The sequence below is a fragment of the Eupeodes corollae genome, chromosome 3 (genome assembly GCF_945859685.1).
Source record: "Eupeodes corollae chromosome 3, idEupCoro1.1, whole genome shotgun sequence".
Classification (NCBI taxonomy): Eukaryota; Metazoa; Arthropoda; class Insecta; order Diptera; family Syrphidae; genus Eupeodes; species Eupeodes corollae.
Window position 1 is genome coordinate 26,829,774 of NC_079149.1, and position 24,421 is coordinate 26,854,194.

At 31.8% G+C, this 24,421-nt stretch overlaps 1 protein-coding gene across 1 annotated transcript; it reads left to right on the forward strand.

Annotated features, from left to right (window-relative positions):
* Positions 1 to 2,031: 2,031 nt before the first annotated feature.
* LOC129951937 (semaphorin-2A-like) lies at positions 2,032 to 23,513 on the forward strand (the record flags this gene model as incomplete). Its single annotated transcript, XM_056064305.1, has 7 exons — positions 2,032 to 2,297; positions 2,587 to 2,923; positions 3,141 to 3,304; positions 14,125 to 14,277; positions 15,027 to 15,135; positions 20,334 to 20,412; positions 20,889 to 23,513. Coding segments are annotated over 6 exons (1,101 nt in total), but the record flags the coding sequence as incomplete, so codon positions are not given.
* Between the last annotated feature and the right edge of the window lie 908 nt (positions 23,514 to 24,421).

The following is a 24,421-nucleotide window of genomic DNA, read 5'->3' on the forward strand; positions in this document are numbered from 1 at the left end:
AGCAAAACTAAGAATATTTTAAAATGCTTTGCGAAAAAAGACAATGCAACACACGTCTACTTCAATAAAAAAAATTTTTTCGAAAAATTTTAAAATACTCAACAAAGCCGAAAAAGCCTTTAAACAGATAATTTGTATTTCATAGCCTACTTTTAAATGCACATAAAGGAACTGCATTTTGCTGTACTCTAAAAAGGATAGTGGGGGAGAATGGGTTAACAAACAAAACTGTACTAGAACACTATTAAAAATAAGAGATGGGCGGTTTAACACCGATGCTGAGGGAATCTGTGATGGACTTAGAACACAGCACTTCATACCCAGTAGTATTTTTTAACTCACTTGAAATGAGGTGTACCAGTTAAACTTTTAGAAATTTAAATGTCCTTCGATTAAGACTTAATGCCACACAACTTTATCGAAACATTTTTAGCGCTAATATATGAACCTTCGGTGTTAGAAAGGATGATATTTTAAATCCCAATAAATTCTACAGATTTACCAATTCAATTCAAAAACTTCAATGTCCTATTAAGGTTAGTTCCCTAAGGTATATGGGCAAACACTAAAAAAAAAGTGGGTTGAACTTTGAAAAGCGGTGTTTTATCATTTAAGCAATAGACATCGTTACTTTTGGTTAAAGTTTGTTCCTTTTAACTGTGAAAAGCTTAACAACTAGTTCACTCATACTTGTCCCTAGAATATCTCTGTCTGAAGTTTTCATTTTCTTATATCACTCAAGCAAAGCTGCGGGTATCAGCTAATTGTTTCCATTAATGTATGGTCCTGGTCTTAAAAAACTTCAAACTATGAAAACGATAAAAGGTGTCCAACATTTGGATATAAGATAACTAAAAGTAATGAACAATGATTGAGCTGCTTTTCAGTACTTTCACTAAAAATATCCAATATTAAGTGACGCTGAAGTCAATGAAGACTTATTCGTCGATCCTCAGATAAAACATTTAGTTAAAGATGATAACTATGACGCACTTCTAGAAGGTAATGACAGCAAAGCGTTGAATGAATTTTGACATGTCGCAAAAAACCTGGACACTTCGGAAGTTTGCTACCATCATTCTAAAAACTGGGTTGCTTTTTGTCCTTAAAAGTCATCACAGCACACATTCCCACTTCTACTAACTTTCCGAATCGTTACGGTTCTTTTGGCAATGATAATGCTTCCATCAGGATATCGCAAACTTGGAAAAACGTTGTCAGGGACATGGAATAAAATAAAAAAAGCTACTTTTCATAAGGAATCGTTTTTTCAAGTCAACATTTTAGACTCATTCCGATCACAAACCAATATCATCTGTTTGAGCATCCTAAGGTTATAAGCGCACTTATCTAGCTTTCAATTTCAAAAAATATTCTAGAAATAACTTACTGAGCCGACTTCCTTTAACTCGTGTGAGCGAGGTGACGGATAATGGTCTGCTGATGGGTTTAACATAGATTGCGTACAATTTGTCATTGCGTTTTCTTGCGTCTTTCTTCACGTACAGTTTGTAGAATCTTTAAGACCCTCAAGGCTTCATTCCATACATATGTCAATCATTTTTTCTTAAAATACCAACTTAAAGGTTGCGATAATGTTTCTGTGATACTTCTCCTCAAGTTCTTTCATCGCTTCCTGATTATTTGACCAACTTTATATGTTTTTTTTGTGTTGGATTTTAATACGTACCCTCAATCTTGATGAAATATATGTTATAACTTGGCGAAGACATTTCTAAACAAATAACATCAACCACTCAGAACTCATACCAAAAGAAATAAATCGCTTAAACATTTTTCCCATCATAAATCTCTCAAGCTAAAAACAAACTTTACATCTTTCAAAAAACCCAACCTACCGAATCTACCACAAACCTCATCTACTAAATGAAACCATAAATATATTATCTTCCCGTTGCATCTCCTCCCATCAGGACCTTTGCCAAATAAAAACCATACCAACCAACTTACATTTCGAATAAATTAATTTTAAATTTCAAACCAAACCAAAAAAAAATAAATAAATTAAATTACAACAAAATAACAAACATCTTTTTATATTTTGCAGGAAAATTCAAAGAACAAGCCACATCTAATTCCGCATGGTTGCCTGTGTTGAACTCAAAAGTTCCTGATCCACGTCCTGGCACATGTATCAACGACACTTCAGCCCTTCCGGACTCGGTGTTGAACTTTATACGAAAACATCCGCTAATGGATAAAGCTGTGGATCATGAGTTTGCCAATCCAGTCTTTTTCAAACGTGATATTATCCTTACCAAATTGGTGGTCGACAAGTAAGTTATAAGTCTTGGCACATGTATCCTCACAGCAGGACTATGTACTATCGCTTAAGTGTTTTCTCTTTTCGTCCTCCATCATCCTTGTACTCTAGAAAATAGAATTTAATAAAGAAAAAAAAAATTAGAAACAAATGGAAGAAAAAAGAAAACCTTAAGGATAACGTGTTCCTCGTGTGTCGATAGGGCTCTAGAAACTTTAAACTGATAGTGCACACGTCAAATAATCGTTTTTCATAACAAACAATCCTTTTTTCTGTTCTGTTTCATTTTTAATTTTTTAAAGGATTCGAATAGAAAAACTGAATCAAGAATATCTGGTATATTTCGCTGGCACGAATACGGGTAGCATTTATAAAATCGTGCAATTCATTAAGTACGGACAACGCCATTCCAATTTGCTCGATATCCTGGAGATAGCGAAAAATGAGCCCATTAGAGAGATGGATCTAAGCCAAAAGACCGGCTCTCTTTATATAGCGACAGCGCACAGTGTGAAACAAATCGACTTGGCAATGTGCAATCGACGGTATGACAGTTGCTTCCGTTGCATCACAGATCCGTATTGCGGCTGGGACAAGGATGTGGGTGCTTGTCGTCCATATCAGTTAGGATTGCTTCAGGTGCGTTTAAATGAAAATACAAAAATTCAAAGACTAAGATAAAATACACTTAGCTATAGACAAAAATATAGCTATCAGAGAAAGGTGGTCCTTTCTGATGCTCTATCTGGTCTCTGTCGATTTGTCAGGACCGCTAAATGTTCACTAAACGTTTTCAATCTCTATAACGTAGTATTTTTTTTGTTCTTCTTCTTTATTTCTATTTTTCCTGCTGCAGGACGTGGGCAATGAAACATCAGGCATTTGCGATACGAGTGTCCTGAAGAAAAGGATAACAGCCTCGTATGGACAAACATTGCATTTGTCGTGTTTTGTTCGTTTGCCGGAAGTTCTGCGACAGAAAGCGATACGATGGTATCACCATTCAACGGAAAAGGGAAGGTAAGTGAAAACTGATATTCTATATACATATACCTACGCTATAAACAAAGATACAAAATAATACACGAAAGAGCTTTTCATACTGTTGTTTTGATAATTTGGTGGTTTTTCAAAAGAAAATTGTTGGTCTTGTTTTATTTTTACCAGAAATCGAATGTCACATTGTTTCTTATTTTGTCTTTTTCGAAACCGGAGAACAATCAGATTTTTAACTTTTCAAATGCAACAATACAATAAGAGTACTTCTCGAGACAATTTAATCGTAAAGAGATAAATTTAATGAAAAGTGCAAACGTTGGAAGAAGTTTAACTTTCTCAGATATTAAGATATTATCATAGACTAACTAATAATAAAGACGGGACACTTCATAGAAAGAAAAAGAAACCAATTTCAGATTGCCTCCACCGAGATTGCCTCCACAGCATACATGTTTTGTTCGAAGAGCGATAATTTGTTTGTTGTTATGATTAAAAGTTGCAAGTTGCAATGAATGATCGAACCACACACAAGTCAAAATAAAAAGAACACAGCGCAGACGCAGATACATACATATTCACTTTCACAGTTCGATCCGTCAACTTCACAACAACAAAAACACACGCAACGAGCTCTGTTTTCTGCATCTATTTCATTGTGCTATCACAGCGCAGACGCAGATACAGACATATTCACAGAGTGATGTACTCGTAGGTATCAACTTCACAAAAAAAAACACACGCAGTTTTTTTTTCAGTTTTAATTTTTGTTGTGTCTTTTTTTCAAGATTGCGATATGCCTTTTTATTTGTTTTATTATTCATTAGAATTTCGTTTTCAATTAATACAAAATAATTTATTAGAAAACGAATTTGGGAATTTTAAATTCCATTCGTTAGCTGTAAAGGTTCTCTTCAAAATAATAAAAAATGGGCACGACTGGATCGCACAAACTTGCTCTCGTAGCTAACAACTTTAACGCAGCTAGAATTTGATGATGATATTAATTTGTTCAAAAATATTGTGACATTATTAAAAAAAAATAAGAAACAAAATTAGATAAATTGATTAAGTTATTTTAATGGCTAAAACCTTAGAGCTAAAAATAAAGAAATCCATCTGATGTGTTTGATAAATATGAATTTAAGAAAAAATAATTTCAAAAATTGTTGAATACAATTTTACATACAATACAAAAAAATATTCATTGGCCCCTTTCCAAGAAATTGAATTTTCACAAAAAAAAATTCAATATTTTTGAAAAATCCAAAATTTTTTTGAAAATTTGTATATGCAAAATTGTTTAAATGGTAAAGGAGAACTCGCATAAGATTTTTGGTTGAAATGAGTTGACGAGAAATTTGAAAACCAAAAAATCGGTTTATATGACAGGTCCCGTAGTAATCGTTATTGATATTTTTTTTATAAAAATATTAACAAAAACTTTAAAAATAAAAATACTTCTTTTTATAAAAATTCTTGGAGGCATTTTTGAGGAGGTACCGTTATTTTTGGTCCTAAAAAAAAATTTAAAAAACGCCTGGGCATATTAGACAAACAACATTATATACCAAATTTGAAGAAAATCCCTTCAGCCTTCTTATGCTTCTAATATTTTTAGCTTCCGGTGTTGCTTCAGCTCCTTTTTAGACGTTGTAGGCTTTGCACTCTCCCAAACACTAAACTTTTTAAGCATACAAAGAATTATATAATCTAGAATTAAAATGTGGTGAGAGCTGCAAACGTTTTGGAATCCTATTAGTTTCTAGAATACACATTTCTGTAATTGTGGATTTAATTTTTTTTATATGTGGAGTGCTGCTGATGACTTTTTAAAAAAACTTGTACATGAACCTTAGAGATTTCAAAGAAAAGATCAGTTGGAGCAGTTATGCTACCGAAATCTGATGTTTTTAAGAAATTTTTGTGGAACAAAAATGTTTCAGAAGACTTTTTTATTTTAATAGATTCCCCACATCTTTTCATATCAGTTGGGCATAATTTACAAGATATTTTTTTAGTCATCTTCAAAATTGCGGCACCGATGAAATACCTTAGAGAAAGGTCCTCTATCAAAATATCCTCCTCTATAATATTAAATTCTGGAAGGTCAACATCTTCATCTTCACCTTCTTCTATGACTTCTCCAGGCAAATTTGGATTTTCTCTATCATTTTGATAACTACTATCAAGATTTGATTGGGAAAATACATCTTCTGATAAAAATTAATCGGTTTTTTTATAATTCAATAAAACTGAAAAAAAAAATTTGTCACCTCTAAAATTTTACGACTGAAATATGATTTCATCTCTAAAACAATTTTGTGCAACGAAGAATAATGTTTTTGGCATCTGATAAAATTTTGAGACAGTTTTTTTTATAAGAAATAAAAATTAAAAAAAAAACATTAAGTTCGTAAAAATTGAATATCGATTCAAATATCTTTTAAAAAACTTGAAATTTGGGCTTCAATATTATTTTATCTTATAAGAAATATTGTTTTCAACATTTTGAAAAATGTTGAGAAAAATCGAACTTACAGTTTTTTTTACAAAAAAAATAAAAACTAAAAAAAAATTAACAAAAGTTGGTAAAAAATGATTTTCGACTCAAATATCTTTAAAAAACTTTGAGGTAATAGCTTGTAATTAATTTTTTCTTATAAGGAATATTGTTTTCAACATTAGGAAACATTTTGAGAAAAATCGAATTGACAGTTTTTTTACAAAAAAATAAAAACCTAAAAAAATGTATAAAAGTTGGTTAAAATTGATTTTCGACTCAAATATATTTTCAAAAATTTTAAATATTGGCTTCAAACTAATTTTATCTTATAAAAAATATTGTTTTCAACATTCAGTAAAATTTTGAAAAAAATCGAATTGTTAGTTTTTTTACAAAAAATAAAACTCTAAAAAAAAATACTAAAACTTGGTAAAAATTTACTTTCGACTCAAATAGCTTTTCAAAAATTAAAAATATTGGCTTCAAACTTATTTTATTTCACAAAAAATATTGTTTTCAATATTCAGTAATTTTTATATAAAAATCCAACAGTCCGTTTTTAAAAAATAAAATCTACAGAAAATAGTACGCAAATTTGGTAAAAATTGATACGAGTACATATAGACAAACTTTTAAGCAAGACAAATCAAGACGGGATGGGAAGTTATCAGTGTGGGTCGCATCCCAGCCTCTTTTTTTAATAATGTATTGCGTACACTTTTAATGAGATGACAAGAGTCATACAACGCGAAAATTCCTTGACAGTTGTGATAAAAGATCGGCTTTTCTAGTCTTATATCTAGAAAATTGAAGCACCTTCTATTATTCGAACCTTGATCGCATGTTAAACTTCTGACCCGTAGCCCAATGTCTTGACAATAATTAAGATTGTTTATCAGATATGTTTGTAATTTCTTACCACTTATATAAATAAAAATAATACAAAATTATTTTGTATTAATTGAAAACGAATTTCTAATGAATAATAAAACAAATAAAAAGGCATATCGCAATCTTGAAAAAAAGACACAACAAAAATTAAAACTGAAAAAAAAACTGCGTGTGTTTTTTTTTGTGAAGTTGATACCTACGAGTACATCACTCTGTGAATATGTCTGTATCTGCGTCTGCGCTGTGATAGCACAATGAAATAGATGCAGAAAACAGAGCTCGTTGCGTGTGTTTTTGTTGTTGTGAAGTTGACGGATCGAACTGTGAAAGTGAATATGTATGTATCTGCGTCTGCGCTGTGTTCTTTTTATTTTGACTTGTGTGTGGTTCGATCATTCATTGCAACTTGCAACTTTTAATCATAACAACAAACAAATTATCGCTCTTCGAACAAAACATGTATGCTGTGGAGGCAATCTCGGTGGAGGCAATCTGAAATTGGTTTCTTTTTCTTTCTATGAAGTGTCCCGTCTTTATTATTAGTTAGTCTATGATATTATCCATTACATTCGAAAACATGGGATAAACGACCTCCAAAACAAGAATTACATAAACTGTAGATTGATATTGAATGTGTGGAGAGAAAAGGTTAACATTCCGTTGGTTTTTTAATAAAATGTTGCGAAACAATGATTAAGGCTCTTTCTGATAAAAAAGCAGTTCGAAAATAAGTAACTCGAAAAAACTAATAACAGACATTCAGCTTTTCGAAAATGTAGTTTTATTTAATTCTGGTATTTGAAATAGAGTTTTCAGGAATTCTGGTTATCTGACAGTTTCAATTTAGAAGAATTGATAAAAACACCTTAATTTAAAAATTGAAGCACAATTTAGAAGAAACTAAAAGCAATAACATAATAGCGAAAATAAAAAACGGGAGCTTTTTAAAACAATGTTTTAGAAGCTTTAACTTGAAAATAAGTTTTTAAAAACAAATTTTGAACAAAAACTTGAAACAGTAACAATTATTTTGTACTATATGTGATTTATAATAACTTTAACATTTCTCGAAGATCTTCCTTCGATATTGATTTCCGGTTTGCCTATGCCCAGGTTTGTTAATTATTTCCAGAAAAAAATCTCTAAAAATTCTGTAAAAGGATATGACTGTTTAAAAACATGCACTTGGTACATTTGGATCCCGTGACGTAAAAGAGGGTTTAGAATAGTCTTATATAGAGGCCGACAAATAATTTTTTTTTCATAATGCTATACAAATATCGAGCATAGCTTCAACTGTATGGCACGTAACGTCGTCCTGTTGAAACCAAACATTTCCAATATCTTCCTGCTCATTTCATGAACAAAAATTCGTTCAACATGTCATAACGATGGCCATTGACACTCCTTGCCCCAAATGAAACAATTTGCTTGTTTGAGCTTCATCTGAAAAGATGAAGCGTTTGAACATATGTTTGAGAATGTGAGGAGATTTGTAACGGTTGATTTTTTTTCACAAAACAATTTTTCTGTTCGAAAATGAGATTTTTACTAAAAAATGCTACACTTTCACAAACAACCTGTTCAAACAATTTGGGAATGCAAGAAAGCTTTGCAATGGGCCTGTAAATGTTTATATCCCACTTGTTACCTTTCTTGAAAATTGGTGTTAGAAATGACTTCTTCCATTTACTGGGAAATTTGCCTGTTTTTAAAGAAAATTTGAATAAGAACGTTAGAGGTTCAACTAAAGTATTACTACAATTTTTTAGTACTATGGGGAAATACCATCGGGACCGGCTGAGCAGTCATCATTCAACGCAGATAAAAGATCAAGGACGGTACTCTGTAGCACAGGGATATGACTACAGCTAGGTTGCGAAAAGGAATGACGATTATGAAAATATACTTTATCAACTTCTTGAGGGCTATTAAAAAATGACTAGCCGAAATTTGTTGCGAAAGCGTTACAGATATCAACAGTTTTATCTATCGAAAGGTTCTTGTAAATGAAGTTAACTGGAAAGCCATCTGTTTTTTTCTTTGAGTTTACAAGTTTCCAAATTTTTTTAGGATTCTCTTTCAAAAAGGTGCTCATATCAGTAACATAACAAGCGTATAAAAAACTAGAAAGAGACTTAAATTCATTAAAAAATTCAACATAAACAGAGAAGTTGATTGGAGACAGAGTTTTGAAATACGTTTTTCATGCCTTATTTCTTTTGTTTCGATGTAAACGCAATTCTTCGTGTACCAAAGGCATTATATCTTGACTTCTTAAATGTAGATTTTTTTCCAAACAATTATTAAGGAATTATTGGCGGACCTATATTTAAACTGATCAATAATGTTATTAAGAAGTTGTAAGCAGTTGAATCAATTTATCCACCAAAATTAATTTTTATCAGAATACTTGAAGCATGTCGCTTACAAAATTCTAAGAATTGTACAATCGGTGGTTCAACTTGACCCTTTTAGCTTTTCTATTCGTTGTAAAACTTAATTATGAAATTAGATGAATGAAGTACACTGTCGATTCTTAAGACTTCTTTATCAATTATAGATTTGCCTATCGATGCTGTCAGTTTTTGACATGACATGATCCCATATAATCTAAACGTACCTACATAGTTTTGTGTTCTGTTGATTTCTATTGACTACGACCATGCCTCTCCTGGGATCATTAAATCTTTAAAGGAATACAAAGTGGAGAACCCTAATAAAATGCATAATACGATTAGGTCGAATTTTCTGCGCTTTTGAATTAAGACCATTTTTCCACCAGTTTTGCCCTCAAGAAGAAGAAGTGCCAATAGTTAATTGTAATGAAATGTTTTATGCCTTTTTGAAATGAGTCAATGATACTAATAAACAAAAGAATTTTTTGAATTCACGTATTAAAACCTATGTAGGTATGTGTATTTTAAGACTGATTTTTTCATTACAATTTTTGAGTAAAACATTTGAATGCCATAATAGGGGCGAATATCTAATTTTCCTAGACTCTTATACACATTAAGAGTGGTACATATTTCATAACTTGAATAATGTTGATTTTGAATTCGCCTAGAGTACCGTTATTATTTACATAACCACGGTCTTTCACGTAGCCCTCCCGAATAAAATCTAACTAAGCCAAGTGATCTTGGCGGAGAAAATGTAAAATAACCAAATATGAGTCCTGTTTAGTGCCTTTAGTTGGAACCACTTATCGTATCGTCCAAGTAATATTATTCAATCACTGACCAATTGAGAAAAATATGACACGATCAGGTGCTCCAAACGTCCGTCCGTTGAGATAACTGATAACTTACCATCCCGTCTGTCGATTTGTCTTACTTAAAAGGTTTGTAAGAAGTACTTCTTAAAAATTTGTGTTTCTTCTATAAACAAATACAAATTGGATAAATGGAATTAATTTGAAGTCAATATATTCTATTATTATGATGAGTATTTTTGGTGTGTTTTAATCTAATATATAAAATTCTACTGTCATAGTGTTAGTTGCCATACTCCTCCGAAACGGCTTAACCGATTTCAATAAAATTTTGAATAAACATTCGGAAGATCTGAGAATAGGTTTTCATCTATTTTTTATATTCCTAAGTGATTTTGTTTAATAGCATCAACATCGTAAACGGTGAAACGATCTTACGATAGTATTCAGTGACGCTATGTTCAATGAAGCATTGATTGCTATTGAGGATTTCTGCATTATCATTGCCAACTTACCACTCAGTCATTTCGGTAGGCATTCACCAAATCGAAATCTTATTTAATAGACACTAAATGGAATCGTGAACTTTAATAAAATACTGAAGAAAAGGCAGCGATTGTCGCTCGCAATGTAATGAATAAAGAACAAAGAACCATTTATGACCACATCATGCTCACAGTTTCTGCATTTTTTTTGCACCTGGTGGAACTGACAAAACATTCCTTATTTCTCTTATTCTTGCTAAAATACGATGAAATAATGATATCGCATTGGCTGTTGCATCTTCTGGCATTGCGGCCACTTATTGGATGGAGGCAGAACAGCTCATTCAATATTTCAACTGTCACTAAATATTCAAAATAAAATCATCGCCACTGTGGCGTAATGTCGAAAACTTACAACTGAAATGAAACATATTTGTTCAAATGCTTCAAGATCCATCCGCTGAAACATTCTCAAAACAATTGTTAGATATAGGCGACGGAAAAGTTAGTACAGGTGAAACTGGATGCATAAAATTACCGGTCAATTTCTGCAAGATTATTGATTCACAAGATGATCTTATTGACCAGATATTTCGCCATGGAAACAGGCAATATACAAATCATGAGTGGCCGGCAGATTGCAAAAGCAATTTTGGCAGTTAAAAATGTGGATGTCAACTAATTAAATCTCAAGATGCAACATTTGCTACCAGTAGACTTGATGTCAAATATATTGATACAGTTTGTGATACTATCGAAGCTGTAAATTATCCAACTGAGTTTAGTTTTTCAATCATTGGATTTACCAGACATGCCACCGCATAATTTACAACTCAAGGTTGGATTTCCGGCAATCTTGTCTCGTAATTTGAACCCACCACTGTTGTGCAACGACACGCAATTAGTAATACAAAAATTAATGAAAAATGTTATCGAAGCCATAACTCTAAATGGCAAGTTCCGAGATGAAAATATATTATAACCGCGAATTTTTATTATACCCACAGATGTGCCAATTCAATTCAAACGCCTTCAATTTTTAAATCAGATTGGCATTTGCAATGACTATCAATAAGTCTCAAAGCCACACGATGCCTGTCTCGAGTGGACAAACCATCCAGTTTGTTTATATTGGGGAAAAATTGGGATCACAAAAAACATTATACACTCTGTTGCATTAAGGGATTGATATTTTTCTTTTGTGGCACAGTCACAATTTTAAATTTAAAAAAAAAATATTATCTAGAAATTATTTATATGACAAAACAACGTGTGTCGGGTCAGCTAGTTTTTTTTTATAAAAAAACTGTTGGATATTAAAAAAAAAATTTCGGAATGTCCAAACCAATATTTTCTGTGAGATTAAAGTATTATTTATTTTTGAAAAGACATTTGAGTCAAAAATAAATTTTTACCAAATTTCAGTAATGTTTCGATTAGGTTTTTGTTTTTTTTTTTTTAACTTTTAATTCGATTTTTATCAATATTTGACTGAATGGTGAAAACAATATTTTTTATAAAATAAAATTAATTTAAAGCCAATATCTCAAACTTAAAAAAAATTTGTCGAAAATCAATTTTTACCAACTCTTAGAAAGGTTTTTTTTTTAGGTTTTTATTTTTACCAGATGTCAACAACGTTATTTTTCACTGCACAAAATTATTTTGAAAACAAAATCAGTTTTTGTTCGTTTAAATTCAAGGTGACAATATTTGTTTCAGTTATTTCGATATAAAATTTAATTCAAATCCCTACCATTATTGGTTCGTGAGATATTTTGTTTTTTAAATTGCTATGGTCAACAAAAAAAAACACCCTCCTGTCATAGTGTTAGTTGCCATACTCCTCCGAAACGGCTTAACCGATTTCAATGAAATTTTGAATATACATTCGGAAGATCTGAGAATAGGTTTTTATCTATTTTTTATATTCCTAAACACCCTGAGCCCTGTCTGCATCTGCATCTGGTAGCCAAAATTGAGCACTTTGCTTGAAAATTTTCATTAGTTCCTTAGCAGGCATAGCGTCGTAATCTTGTTGACAGTTTGAAACTCAATAAAATCACTAATCTGAATGAAGGTAAAAGGATCTCTAAAATTAATGTTAAGCAAGATACACAAACGAATCACTGCTAGTTTCGGGTGCAGATTATCTAAAAAGGTGAGAAGAACACTTTCTCAATTCTAAATCGCATTTTAATCATTGACAGAATTCCTATGCCTAATAGATCACTCAAAGTTACAATCTACATATATGGACTTTGCAATCACACCTCAACATATCGAGGAAAGCAGGAATCGCGAAGCTAAAGGCTAAATCTATTAAAAATAAAAGGATTGGACTAAATTAACTTCCTTTTGAATCAAAGTCAATAATTTAATGGAAGAACACCCTGAGCCCTGTCTGCATCTTTCTGCATCATTATCGTATAACAAAATGTATTTAAAGTTGATATCTCTACTGTTTCTTAAGCTATAGACAACAAAAAACTTCGAGAACAGCTTTTAACTCATATTTTAGCGCTTAAAATGACAGCTTATTTTGAAAGATGCCAATTGCCAGAAACAGCAATTAGAACCATCAAATAATTTACACTTTATTAATTATTAAATTTGTCAAAGAGTCAAACAATTACATTGTAGGTTATTTGTTTTCATTATTTGAAGAAAAATAATGTTACAATTTTATGACAGTTTAAAAAAAATAAAAATAAATAAAAATATATTGAAAATATAATTTGTATGCAGATTAAAAGTGCTTGATGCAGTTAAAACTCACCCTTCTACAATTATTAATCCTGTCTCTAATCACTTCCCTGCCAACCTACATTTTTCATAACAATTATTTCCCTTAAAAATTTATTATTTATTCCTTGACAAAAGACCACCCTAATTGGGTGACTAATAAACCAGTTATTCAAATCAAAATTCTAAAGAATGAACACATTCAAAAATGTACCTTACCAACATTACTCTTGATAAAAATATAAGCAATTTTAAGTCATTCCAATAAAAATAAAAAAAACATGCAACAACCCCCACGAAGTAGGTAGGTAAAAGTTCCTTCCTAAGCAAGAACTCTATAAAACACTCAATTTTTGAAGTAAGGAACGTTATTATATATTTGCGAGCCCTTTTTTCAAAATTAAAATATATATCATTCAAAAACATCTGTTGTCTCCATGGAATCGAAGGTAGCTTGGTTTAGTATAGTCGAATAGTAAGGAAGGCGATGTTTTTACAGGAGTTACAAAATATACCACCCACCCTATCTTCCTTCTATTCAAAACACATAGGTACTCGTATATACAACCCCTTATAGAAAAGTGGAAAACATTTTTGAGGTGTGAAATTGGAAGTTGTGTATATGGCGTAACAACTTTTACCCTTCGTCCTGATTTGGAATAAAATAAGAAACAATGTGTTTTTTTTTTTCTGTTATGTTGTTTTCCCAGAAAAATATCCCTACATGAACCATTTTCAATTTGAAAAATCATCCCCCAACGGGGGTTGGTTTGCTGTGCCAAACCATAAGAGAGAAAGAGTGTGGGCGAAAGAGCTCTCTATAAACTTTTTTGAATGTCGGCGAAAAAACTAATTAAAATCCGATGTTTATTTTTGTTTATTTTACCCTCACCACCTCCCCTCTGCACCGGCACTTACACATATTACGAACATCGGTTTTAATATCTTTTTTTTGTATTTTATTTTTAATTTCATTTCTTTTCTTCTATTTTATGCTTAGATACGAAATCACTTATACACCATCGAAGTATATTGAAACGTCAGAGGGTGGCTTGGTCCTGATATCGATAAACGAGGGCGACAGCGGTCGTTATGACAGTTATTTGGATGGCACGCTCCTTTGCAGCTATAGCGTGAATGTCGATGCGCACAGGTGAGTTTTTTGAATATCCTGTTTTCGAGCTTCTTTTTTTTGTTGCTTGTTTTTTGAATTCTTATCCACATACACATCTAGGATGGAGATATCCTTTTTTTTTTGTTGTGTATATGTGAAGTCCTTGTCTATTTTTCGTACATATATATTTTTTAGGGTATAGACAAACTTTTTTGGCAGTTTTCCTATGGGTTTTCCAGCTTGGGCAATTGAGATAATTTGAAAGTTCATTCATTTTGTCACAGTTTTTGTTTTTTTTTTTGTAAATTGTTTTAACTGTAACTTGACTTTTAGAGAGATTAGAGGTCGTTAAAGGTAGATATTCAGTGTTAGTTTTTTTTTTTAAATTTTAATCCTAGACCTAGATGGGGTCCTTAAAATTGTCAATTCTCGTTTTTCAATTAAATCGAATGACCATGGTGATTAAATTGATTGCCAGCTCTAACGTTGCGTATAAGAGTGCTAGAGCTAGGGCTGTAATTAAATTCCATTTTTCATCTCGTTAGCTGATACATATATATGTTCATATAACCTGAAGAGGACAGGTGTTTTATTATATAGACGAATAATATATACCTACACATTCTTTTGTTCAATACCAAAATTGTATCAGCTTTCACCTCTGCCATTTCTATATTGATTTTTATTTTATTCCGTTTTTATTCACAAAAAAAGATTTTGATTTGTTTTATAAATTAAATTTTGTAACTTTAAATTTAAATTGTTTTGTTTTTTTTTGTTTTTTTAAGGTGTACACCGCCATCGAAAAAGAATGATTACCAGAAAATTTATTCACATTGGTGCAACGAGTTTGAAAAATACAAGTCTGCGATGAAACAATGGCAAGCGACGCAGGAGGTAAGTTTTCTGTAGAAAATAATTGTCCTTAACTTTTTTTTAAAAGAATTTTATTTTCCAATAAGAAGTTTCATTTTGAAGACGGCGATTATTTGAGATCTTTAAGGCTTTTAATAGATTGTCGAGCTTTAATATAGAACTTGTCTTTCACTTGGTCTTAAATTAAATTTGAGATGTATTAAACTACCAGATGTACATAAGTAGCCAAAATTGAGCACTTTGCTTGAAAATTTTCATTAGTTCCTTAGCAGGCATACCGTTGTAAGCTTGTTGACAGTTTGAAACTCAATAGAATCACTAATCTGAATGAAGGTAAAAGGAGCTCTAAAATAAATGTTTAGCAAGATACACAACCGAATCACTGCTAGTTTCGGATGCAGATTATCTCAAAAGGTGAGAAGAACACTTTCTCAATTCTAAATCGCATTTTCATCATTGACAGAATTCCTATGCCAAATAGATCACTCAAAGTTACAATATATATGGACTTTGCAATCACACCTGAAACATATGGAGGGGAGCAGGAATCGCGAAGCCAAAGGCTAAATCTATTCAAATTAAAAGGATTGGACTAAATTAACTTCCTTTTCAATCAAAGTCAATAATTTAATGGAAGAAGATGGGAGAAGTTTTCCAATACTTTGGAAGTGTTGTCTTTATGCGTTGCAAAACTAAATTGGACACAAGGACCCGTATCTTTAGAAAAGCATATGAGCTGCATTCGAAATACTTTGTAATTAGGAAGGGAGGAAAGGATTTGAAAGGAGATACCGATGCACATTGATTTTGAATGCCGGCACATTGTAATGAGTGGGAAATTTTGAGTCTGGTAAAGAATTCCACATTCGTGCAGTGCGACTAAAAAAAGAATCTCTGTACTTTACAGTACGACCGAAATTGGGCTCAAGGGTAAACTGATTTAGATTCCTAAAAGAACGAGCATAACGGTTGCATTGTTTGAGGGGAGAAATGCAACTGGTTATTTCATTAGAGCATTGCTTATGGAAGTAGCGGTAAAGTAATGAGAGATATGAAACCTTACGACGACGGTGCTCGAAAGATGCAAAAGATTCAGTTAGACAACAGTCACCTATCATTTTTAAAGCTCACTTTTCTATTCTGTCCAAGGACTCAAGTGGGTTATAGGAGCACCTACCCAAATATTTGAAATGCACTCAAGTTTTGGACGAATATAGGCTTTATAAATTATAGCCAGATCAAAAGGGGTAAAAAACTTCTTGCATCGTCCGAGAAAACCTAAACACTTAGCAGCATTTTTGGCGATGTCAAATATGTGATCACTCCACAACAAGTGGTTTCTAATGCACATACCTAGGACTGATAGCTGTTCAGTCTCCTCGATGCAAGTACCACTCACGTCACCACGCTTAAACGACAGGAGACAGCATTGAGTTTTCGAAGCATTAAATTCTACACAGTTTTTGATTCCCCATTGTACAGTGATCTCGAGATCAGAATTTAATGAGCTTATCATACGCTGCCGTTGAAGTTCCACATCCGAAGAACAAGGATGAGAATCTTAAAACGAATATGAAAATCAGGGGTACTGTCATCCGCGAAACAGTTTAGTGGGTTATTAGAAGTTTCAGGATGATCATTTATAAAAATAAGAAAGAATGTGTGAGACAAAACGGAGCCCTGGGGCACACTAGCGTTTATTTTGTGAATGTCAGATTTGAACCCGTGCAATACCAATGGAATTAAACTGTCTAAAAGGTAATTTCCAACCCAACGAAGAAGAGATTTATCAACACCAAATGCACGCATTTTAGATAAGAGAGATTAATGCCAAACCCTATCAAATGATTTGGAAATATCAAGTGCAATAATCTTACTTTCTCCAAAACGATGTAAAGATTTGTTCCACTGTTTGGTGAGATGAACCATGAGGTCACCAGTGGACCTATTTCAACGAAAGCCATACTGCCGGTCATTAAGAAGCTTCCGTTCATCAAGATATTTCTTAAGCTGAATATTGATAAGCGTTTCCATGACCTTGGAAAGAAGGGATGTAAGTGCAATTGCACGATAGTTTGAGGGGGAGGAGGATTCGCCTTTTTTAGGGACAGGCTGGACAAATGCAGTTTTCCATCCACTTGGAAAGCGACTAGTAGAATATTAAAAAGATGGAAAAGCTTACGCAGTGGTTTTGCCAGCGTTAAAATACACCTCTTTAAAACAATAGCGGAGATATTATCTGGGCCAGTGGATTTGTGAATGTCTAAATTTTTAAGTACTCTAGTAACTGAACGAGTGCGAAAGAAGATTCGTCCCATAGAATTGTTTATACTTTCAAGTACAGGCGGATTCATGTCACTCACTGGTAGAATCGAATTAACAGCAAACTGTGCTGCAAGCAAATTGGCTTTATCAATCGAGGGAGTGTCATTTGAAACGAGCGTCGGAACCGACGAAGACTCTTTTTTTACAAATGACACCACATTTTTACTACCAAAACTTGCTAACAGTCCAAAATAAAAAAAAAGATAGTTGCAAATGTTTGTTGATAACGTCTTTGAAACATCTTATGAATTTTCTTACCCAACCACAATGCTACAATGCTAAGCTGCATGTGAGAACGGGTTTGGAACCCATGGACTCTAATAAACTAAGACGAAAGTGACAGTGGATTGGCGATACGCTTTAAAAAACAACAGACTTTTTGCGGGCCAAGAAGTGATACCTAAATATGGCGTGTAGGAGTAGTAGACGGCCTATGCTTCACAGACGTAATAAAGTTTGGTTAAATTTTAAGGGCTGATGTTAACCTAACCTAAATGTCAAGTTGTTTTTCGGTGTTTGATTTGACATTTCTCAACTTCAAACTTACTCAATAAGAACGATGTAAAGATTCACAGTTGAGCAACGTGTAAAAGTTGTTCAGGCTTATTATGAAAAATACATTCCAATCAAAATGCATACCTTGCATTTCGTGTCAAGAAATAAAAATAGGAGATGATCATTTTTTGAAGAAAATCATCTTCATTGATGAGGCATATTTTCAAGTCATTTGATGCGAAAAATTAAATGGCCGTGTTATAGCAAGTGGTGGCGATGTCAAAAGGCCACCAAGATCATTTGGTTATTAAAAAGATAAAGTGAACATAGTTAATCCAGCAACAATTCAAATACTAAATTATTAATTATAATTCCTTAAAAAGCATGTGTTTTATTCAAAATCAACTTCAGCTCTTAAAATTCGACCAACTGTGACCACCTCTTTTTTTTTGAAAATTGAGATTGTTTAGTTGCTTGTGTGGCACGTACCCTCATCCTCGTTTTATTGACAATCTTTTACAGAATCAGAGGTCTTAACAAACCCAGTAAAAGATACAGACGAATCCATGCAAGTTTCAGATGAGAACAAGCTCAAAAACCAGAAAAAATGGTGGCTTTTTGCCAGTGGAGTGAACACTTAACTTGATGTACCTACATATAAATCTATCCTATAAAGAAGAAATCACATTAAACTGAAGAGCAACAAAGTGGTTGGGCTTAATCGTATTCCTCCAGAACTCTTTTGAGCTGCCCCTACAACATAGACAAGCTCCTGCACTCTTCTTTTCAAGAAAGTTTAATAAAGGTACAATTATCAAACTTCCCCAAAAGGAAATCTAACGCGGTGCGATAAAATGAGGACACTATGCGATTTTCCTACTTAAACCAAGAAAGAAACGCGGCAAAAAAAAAACTTAAAAGGTCAGCCCTGAAACTTTCTTATGAATTCAAGTCAATATTTTTTGATAACCGGTAAAAATTGTAGTTGGTTTCCAAAATATCCGAGTTTCGTTGCTTTCAGTCACATCAAAATAACTGCGTTTGTAATGCTGTGGAAAATATGGAGAAACAACGTTTAATAATAGATGCGTTTGAAACATCTTAGAATTTGTTAGCCTAAATGTTATTCCAATGCTAAAGCTTCATGCGAGAAGAGGTCAGGAAACAACGTTTAATAATAGATGCGTTTGAAACATCTTAGAATTTGTTATCCTAAATGTTATTCCAATGCTAAAGCTTTATGCGAGAAGAGGTCAGGAAGCCTTTATTCTACGGAAACGAAAGTAGCAGTTAATTGGCCATAGGTTTAAAAAGTCGATGGGTTTATTGCGGGCTAGGTGATGGAGTCTAACCCATTCAAAGAGGTGGGCAAATAAGTGATTGGACTGTGCACGGCTGTGTAATTAAAGCTGATACACGATGACGCGTAGTTCTTGTTAATACCCAATGCCTCGATAAGGGAATTTCAAGGGCGGTAAAGGTCCACGTACTTAAGCAATCAAGTAAGCGAAGTCGAATCACACCACCATCTAAACCAAACAATGACACGTTGAGGATAGTAGACTTTTCAAAAATCATTTTTGCGCCAACTAAGCATAATATATAAACGTCTAAAACCCATCGTCAACAACCTGATCTTTTCATCGATTTCAAGGCCGTATATGACAGCATCTACAGGGACGAGCTGTATAGAGCCATGTCTAGTTTTGGCATCCCTGCCAAACTTGTCCGTCTGTGCAGGATGATCATGGAGAATTCACGTTGTCCATAGAGGTTTCAAAAAAGGTTTTAGACAAGGTGATGCGTTGTCATGTGAAGATGGAACGAAGAGCTGTACCGGGCTGTACAGTGACGTAGACTTAGCCAGAAGGGTAAAAGTGCAACGACTAAAGTGGCTGGGTCTTGTAGAGCGCATGGAAACTAATGCTCCGGCCTGGAAAGTCTTCGAATCCACACCCACAGGACATCGTAGTAGAGGTAGACCGCGGATCAGGTGGCGCGCAAAAGTTGAAAGTGACCTCACCCAACTTGGAGCTCGAAACTGGAGACATCTAGATAGGGACCGAGCTAGATAAAGAAGTTTGTTGGGTGAGCCCCTAGTTCACACAATACTGTAGTGCCACCTTAAGTAAGTAAGTAAGCATACTAACGTAAGGTTCAAATCATTAAGCACTTTAAGAATGCAGTTAGCGAAAAAAAGACGTTTCTAGTGATCAACCGGTTTCTGTTTTTTGGTTAAAGCCTTTATCACTTTTTTTTTAGTATTGGCGTATAGTTCTTTCTTATAAAATGTCGAAATATAACAGTTATGAAATATCTAATTGGAAAACTTTGTTCATCAAGAAGCCTTAAGGGCTGTCTAAAATATATTTATTTAAATTATTTAATATTTCTTTCAGCAATGCAACGCCAAGGAGAAGAAAAATAGCAAACACATAAACGATGTACTCAGTGACGAGGCAACAGTCTGACCTCCTGGTAAGTTTTTTACGCTCTTAATTGAAATTCATGTTTCTTTAGTCATTAGTAATAGTGCCATGAAATAAGTCCAAGGGAAATAAAACCAACTTCCAAAACTTGGCCCTATTGCAATTTACAAAAGTGAAATACGGCCAATTTTCAGCTATTTGCCATAATGCATTCAATAATGTGAAATAAGGCCAAACTATTTTGAGAAATAAGACCAACTTACCTTTACTGTACTGCTTAGGCACACTTTAGGATTTGGGGTGCGAGGTTCATGGTATCCAAAAACCACACTGTTAAAAGTGTTCGTTTTATTTAAATGAAATAAGACCATATGTTAAAAATTGGCGTTCTTGAAAGTTGGCCTTATTTCCCTGGGCTTTATTTTAAGGAATGTTAGTAATGACTTTTTATGCCACTATTAAAAAAAAAACAATTCCATTCAATATAATTAATCAATATAAACAAATTTTGTTTTATGTTTTCAGGCAGTATAACAACAAACAAAAGACTGACGTTTTAGCTTTTGAGAGACAATATTACAATTTTATTTTCGCAAAAAAAAAATTAATTTAAAAAAATGAAAAAAAATAAATTTAACGAATTCAGTGTAAACTATCATAAAAAAAAAATAAAAAAAACTTCACACTCAATCACAACAACAAAATAAAAATAACACAATCCACACACAGAAAACATTACATAACGCAAAAACGAAACAACCAAAATATAACTAAAAAAATAAAAAAAAACAACAAGAAAACAAAACAATTCCTGCCAATATTTCTCTATATACTTCGATATAAAACAAAGGATTATTTTGCCAACTTGCCTACAGCCTATATTATTACAACAAAAACTCAAAAAAACAAAATATATTACAAAAATACAAACTCTCTTAAAAAAACAACAAACAAACTCAATTGACCCACTGCGCATATAAATAAATTAACAACAATTGAAAAAACCACATCGGAACAGGAAGCACCACCTTATAAAATAAAAAAACCTACAAAAACGTTTTCAAAACATCAAAAGTTTAAAAACAACAAAAACCTAAAACCCAAAAGCTGCATCTTCACACAATATGATCATCCAACAACAACAACCACAACAAAAATCTACATAAAAATCAGAGAAAAATATGATAAAAAAAAGAATTTATTTTTAAAATTAACCTGTAAGTATATTTAAGTTTTTTATTTAGATATTTTTGCAAAATAAAATTTAAAAATTAAAAAAAAATTAAAATAATAAAAACAACAAAATGTATAAAAACAAAAGTGGACCCTAAGCACACGAACAACAGAAAAACAAATATTTCTTTTCTTTTGTTTTTTTTTTTAATTTGTTATAAACTTTTAAGAGAAATCTCAATGTAAATAGAATAATTTTATTTTTAACATTAACTCTTAAGCTTAGCAATAAATAATTAAAAACAAACAAGAACTTATAAATGTTGTTGCGAATTTTTCATTTAAAAATTTATTTTACAATTTTATTTTTTTGATTGTACAGATTTTTCAAAAATAAAAAAAAAAACATAAATAAACGCGCAATAAAAATTTTAAAAATAGCAAAATGAAACAGAGAGAGATTATGGAAAATAGAAAGTGACACAAAAAATCTATATATATATTATTATTATTATAAAACAAATCTAAGACATAAGAAAGCATTTAAAAAATATTTTTGTGAGTTAATTTGTATAATGTTATCTCGTTCATGTACAATTGCTGGCAAATGGTTATTCAATACTTTGGTGGATCGACTTTTAAAATTAAATAAAATTACAAATCCAGGATAAAATTTTGCTCAGTTTTACGAAAAAAAAAACAAAAAATTTAAAAATTTACATAAAATATAATTTTGAAATGAGATAATTGAAACAACAAACAAAAACAAATCAAGATTAACCTCCGTCAAAGTGATGGATGATTCCTTTGCATACGATGGCAATGTAATGTTTATGATAAGCAATAATAAATTAAATAAATTTCATGAAGCTTTTATGAGTAAAAAATATATATGAATAAAAATATATGTGTAAAATACAATTTTTTCAAAAAAATAGTTACTAGCAAAACCTGTTATTGTAAATTTGCCAAAAACAATAGAAAATATTTTTTAAAAAATCGAATGAGGTTTTCACTTATTTCATTTATTTAAAGTAAAATATTTATCGTCCTTAAATTTTGTTTTAAAAAACCTATTCTCACTTTTTTTAAAAACCTACAATTTAAAGTCTATCATCTCATGTAAAGTATTATAACAATATTTATTTTAAATTAATTTCTTAAAAATTAAATTTATATTTCTTAATAAATTTTGTTTTCATCATGAACCTCATTCCATCCAAAAAGAATCTAATTTTTCGAAAAACCTTCAATAAAACAATATATAAAAAAATACAAGAAATCCGTACTAGAACTAAATAAAAGATTTAAATTTAAAAAATTTAAAAAAATGATTTTTGTACTTAAATATAAAAAACAAAAAATAAAAACTTACTTCATAAATTAAAATAAATCTTAATATAAAAAATCTTACATATAAGTACATACATATTAAAAAAATAAATAAAAAGTAAATATTTTTTTCTAGGCGCTTTAAAATGTGTATAAATAATAAAACAAAAAATTTAAGTATTCAGATATAAATTTAAAAAAAAAAAATACTGCTAAAATTTATTAATTAAGTTTTTATTCTGTGGATGTTTTAGTCTTGGTACGAATGAAATGAATTAAAAAAAAAATAATTATGATGTGAGCGGCCTTTTGAATGAGTGTAGTAAATGGAAATTAAAAAATAAAAATTATATGTATGTATAAAAATTATATATATATATAAAATTGTATAATATTAAATCTATTGTGAAATGTTTTGTATGACAATCACATGATGGAAAGTTTTCTAAGAAAAAAAAAAATAATTGAAATTAATATTAAAAATAACATGAAAAAAGTGGAAAAATAAAATTATATAGTTAAACATAATAAAACTGAAGAAATATAAACAGAAACAAAACAAACACCTAACAAAAATATAACAAAAACCAACAAATAACACAAAACAAAACAAAAAAAAACCGAGAAAGTTTCATGAAAACGGGGGGGGTAAAAAACAAATTTTAAGAATTAAATAAGAAAATTAACAAAACACAAAAACAAAACAAGATGAAAGATGGAATATGAGTAAGAGTAAAAAATAAAAAATGCAAAATCAAATTAAAAACAAAAACAAAAAACACTTTTAAACTAAAAAAAAATGTCAATAAATGTGATAAGATTCCTTAAAAAAAGTTCGTTGGTGTTTTATTTCAAAGTTTTTGAAGATTTTACTAAATATTTCAGGTTTAGGGGAGAAGACTGTTGTCGTTGATTGCTTACATTTTAAAAACCGATGGAAAAAGTCCATCGCACACAATTTACTACTTGAATACTAAAAGTGAAGGTGGTGGGAGCTGCTTTCCAGCAAAGGTGAATGTTAGCATTCGAACCAACCACGACCTGGAAAACAGAGCCCTACTTTATCACTTTTACCTTCGAAATGATGTGACACAATGGCGATGTGAGAACCGCGGTTTCATGCGGTACAATGACGATTCCTTGGCAAATGCCATAATCGCCGAGCAAACGGGACCAAGTCCCTTGTTAGTGACGAAGGTCGAGCTTCAGTTCATTTTCAATTCAATAAAAAACAAAAAGTCAGCAGGTGTCGATGGTATAACGTTGTACTAAGACATTTACCGATGGAGGCAATTGACATTTACACCACACTCTTCGTCTTCAACAATGCACTTAATAATGGATATTATCCAGTGCATTGGAAGGCCGCTGTGGTTCATCCTCTCCCGAAAAAGGGAAAGGACAGGTGCTGTTCTGGTTGATTTAGAAAATACCTTTGACACCGTATAGTTAGAGGGTCATTACCTAAAACAGAGCAGGCTTGGCATAATCAAGCCATTGTTGTATATACTGTAGGATATGCTTAACGGTAGAAAGTTTGTTGTCAAAAGTGG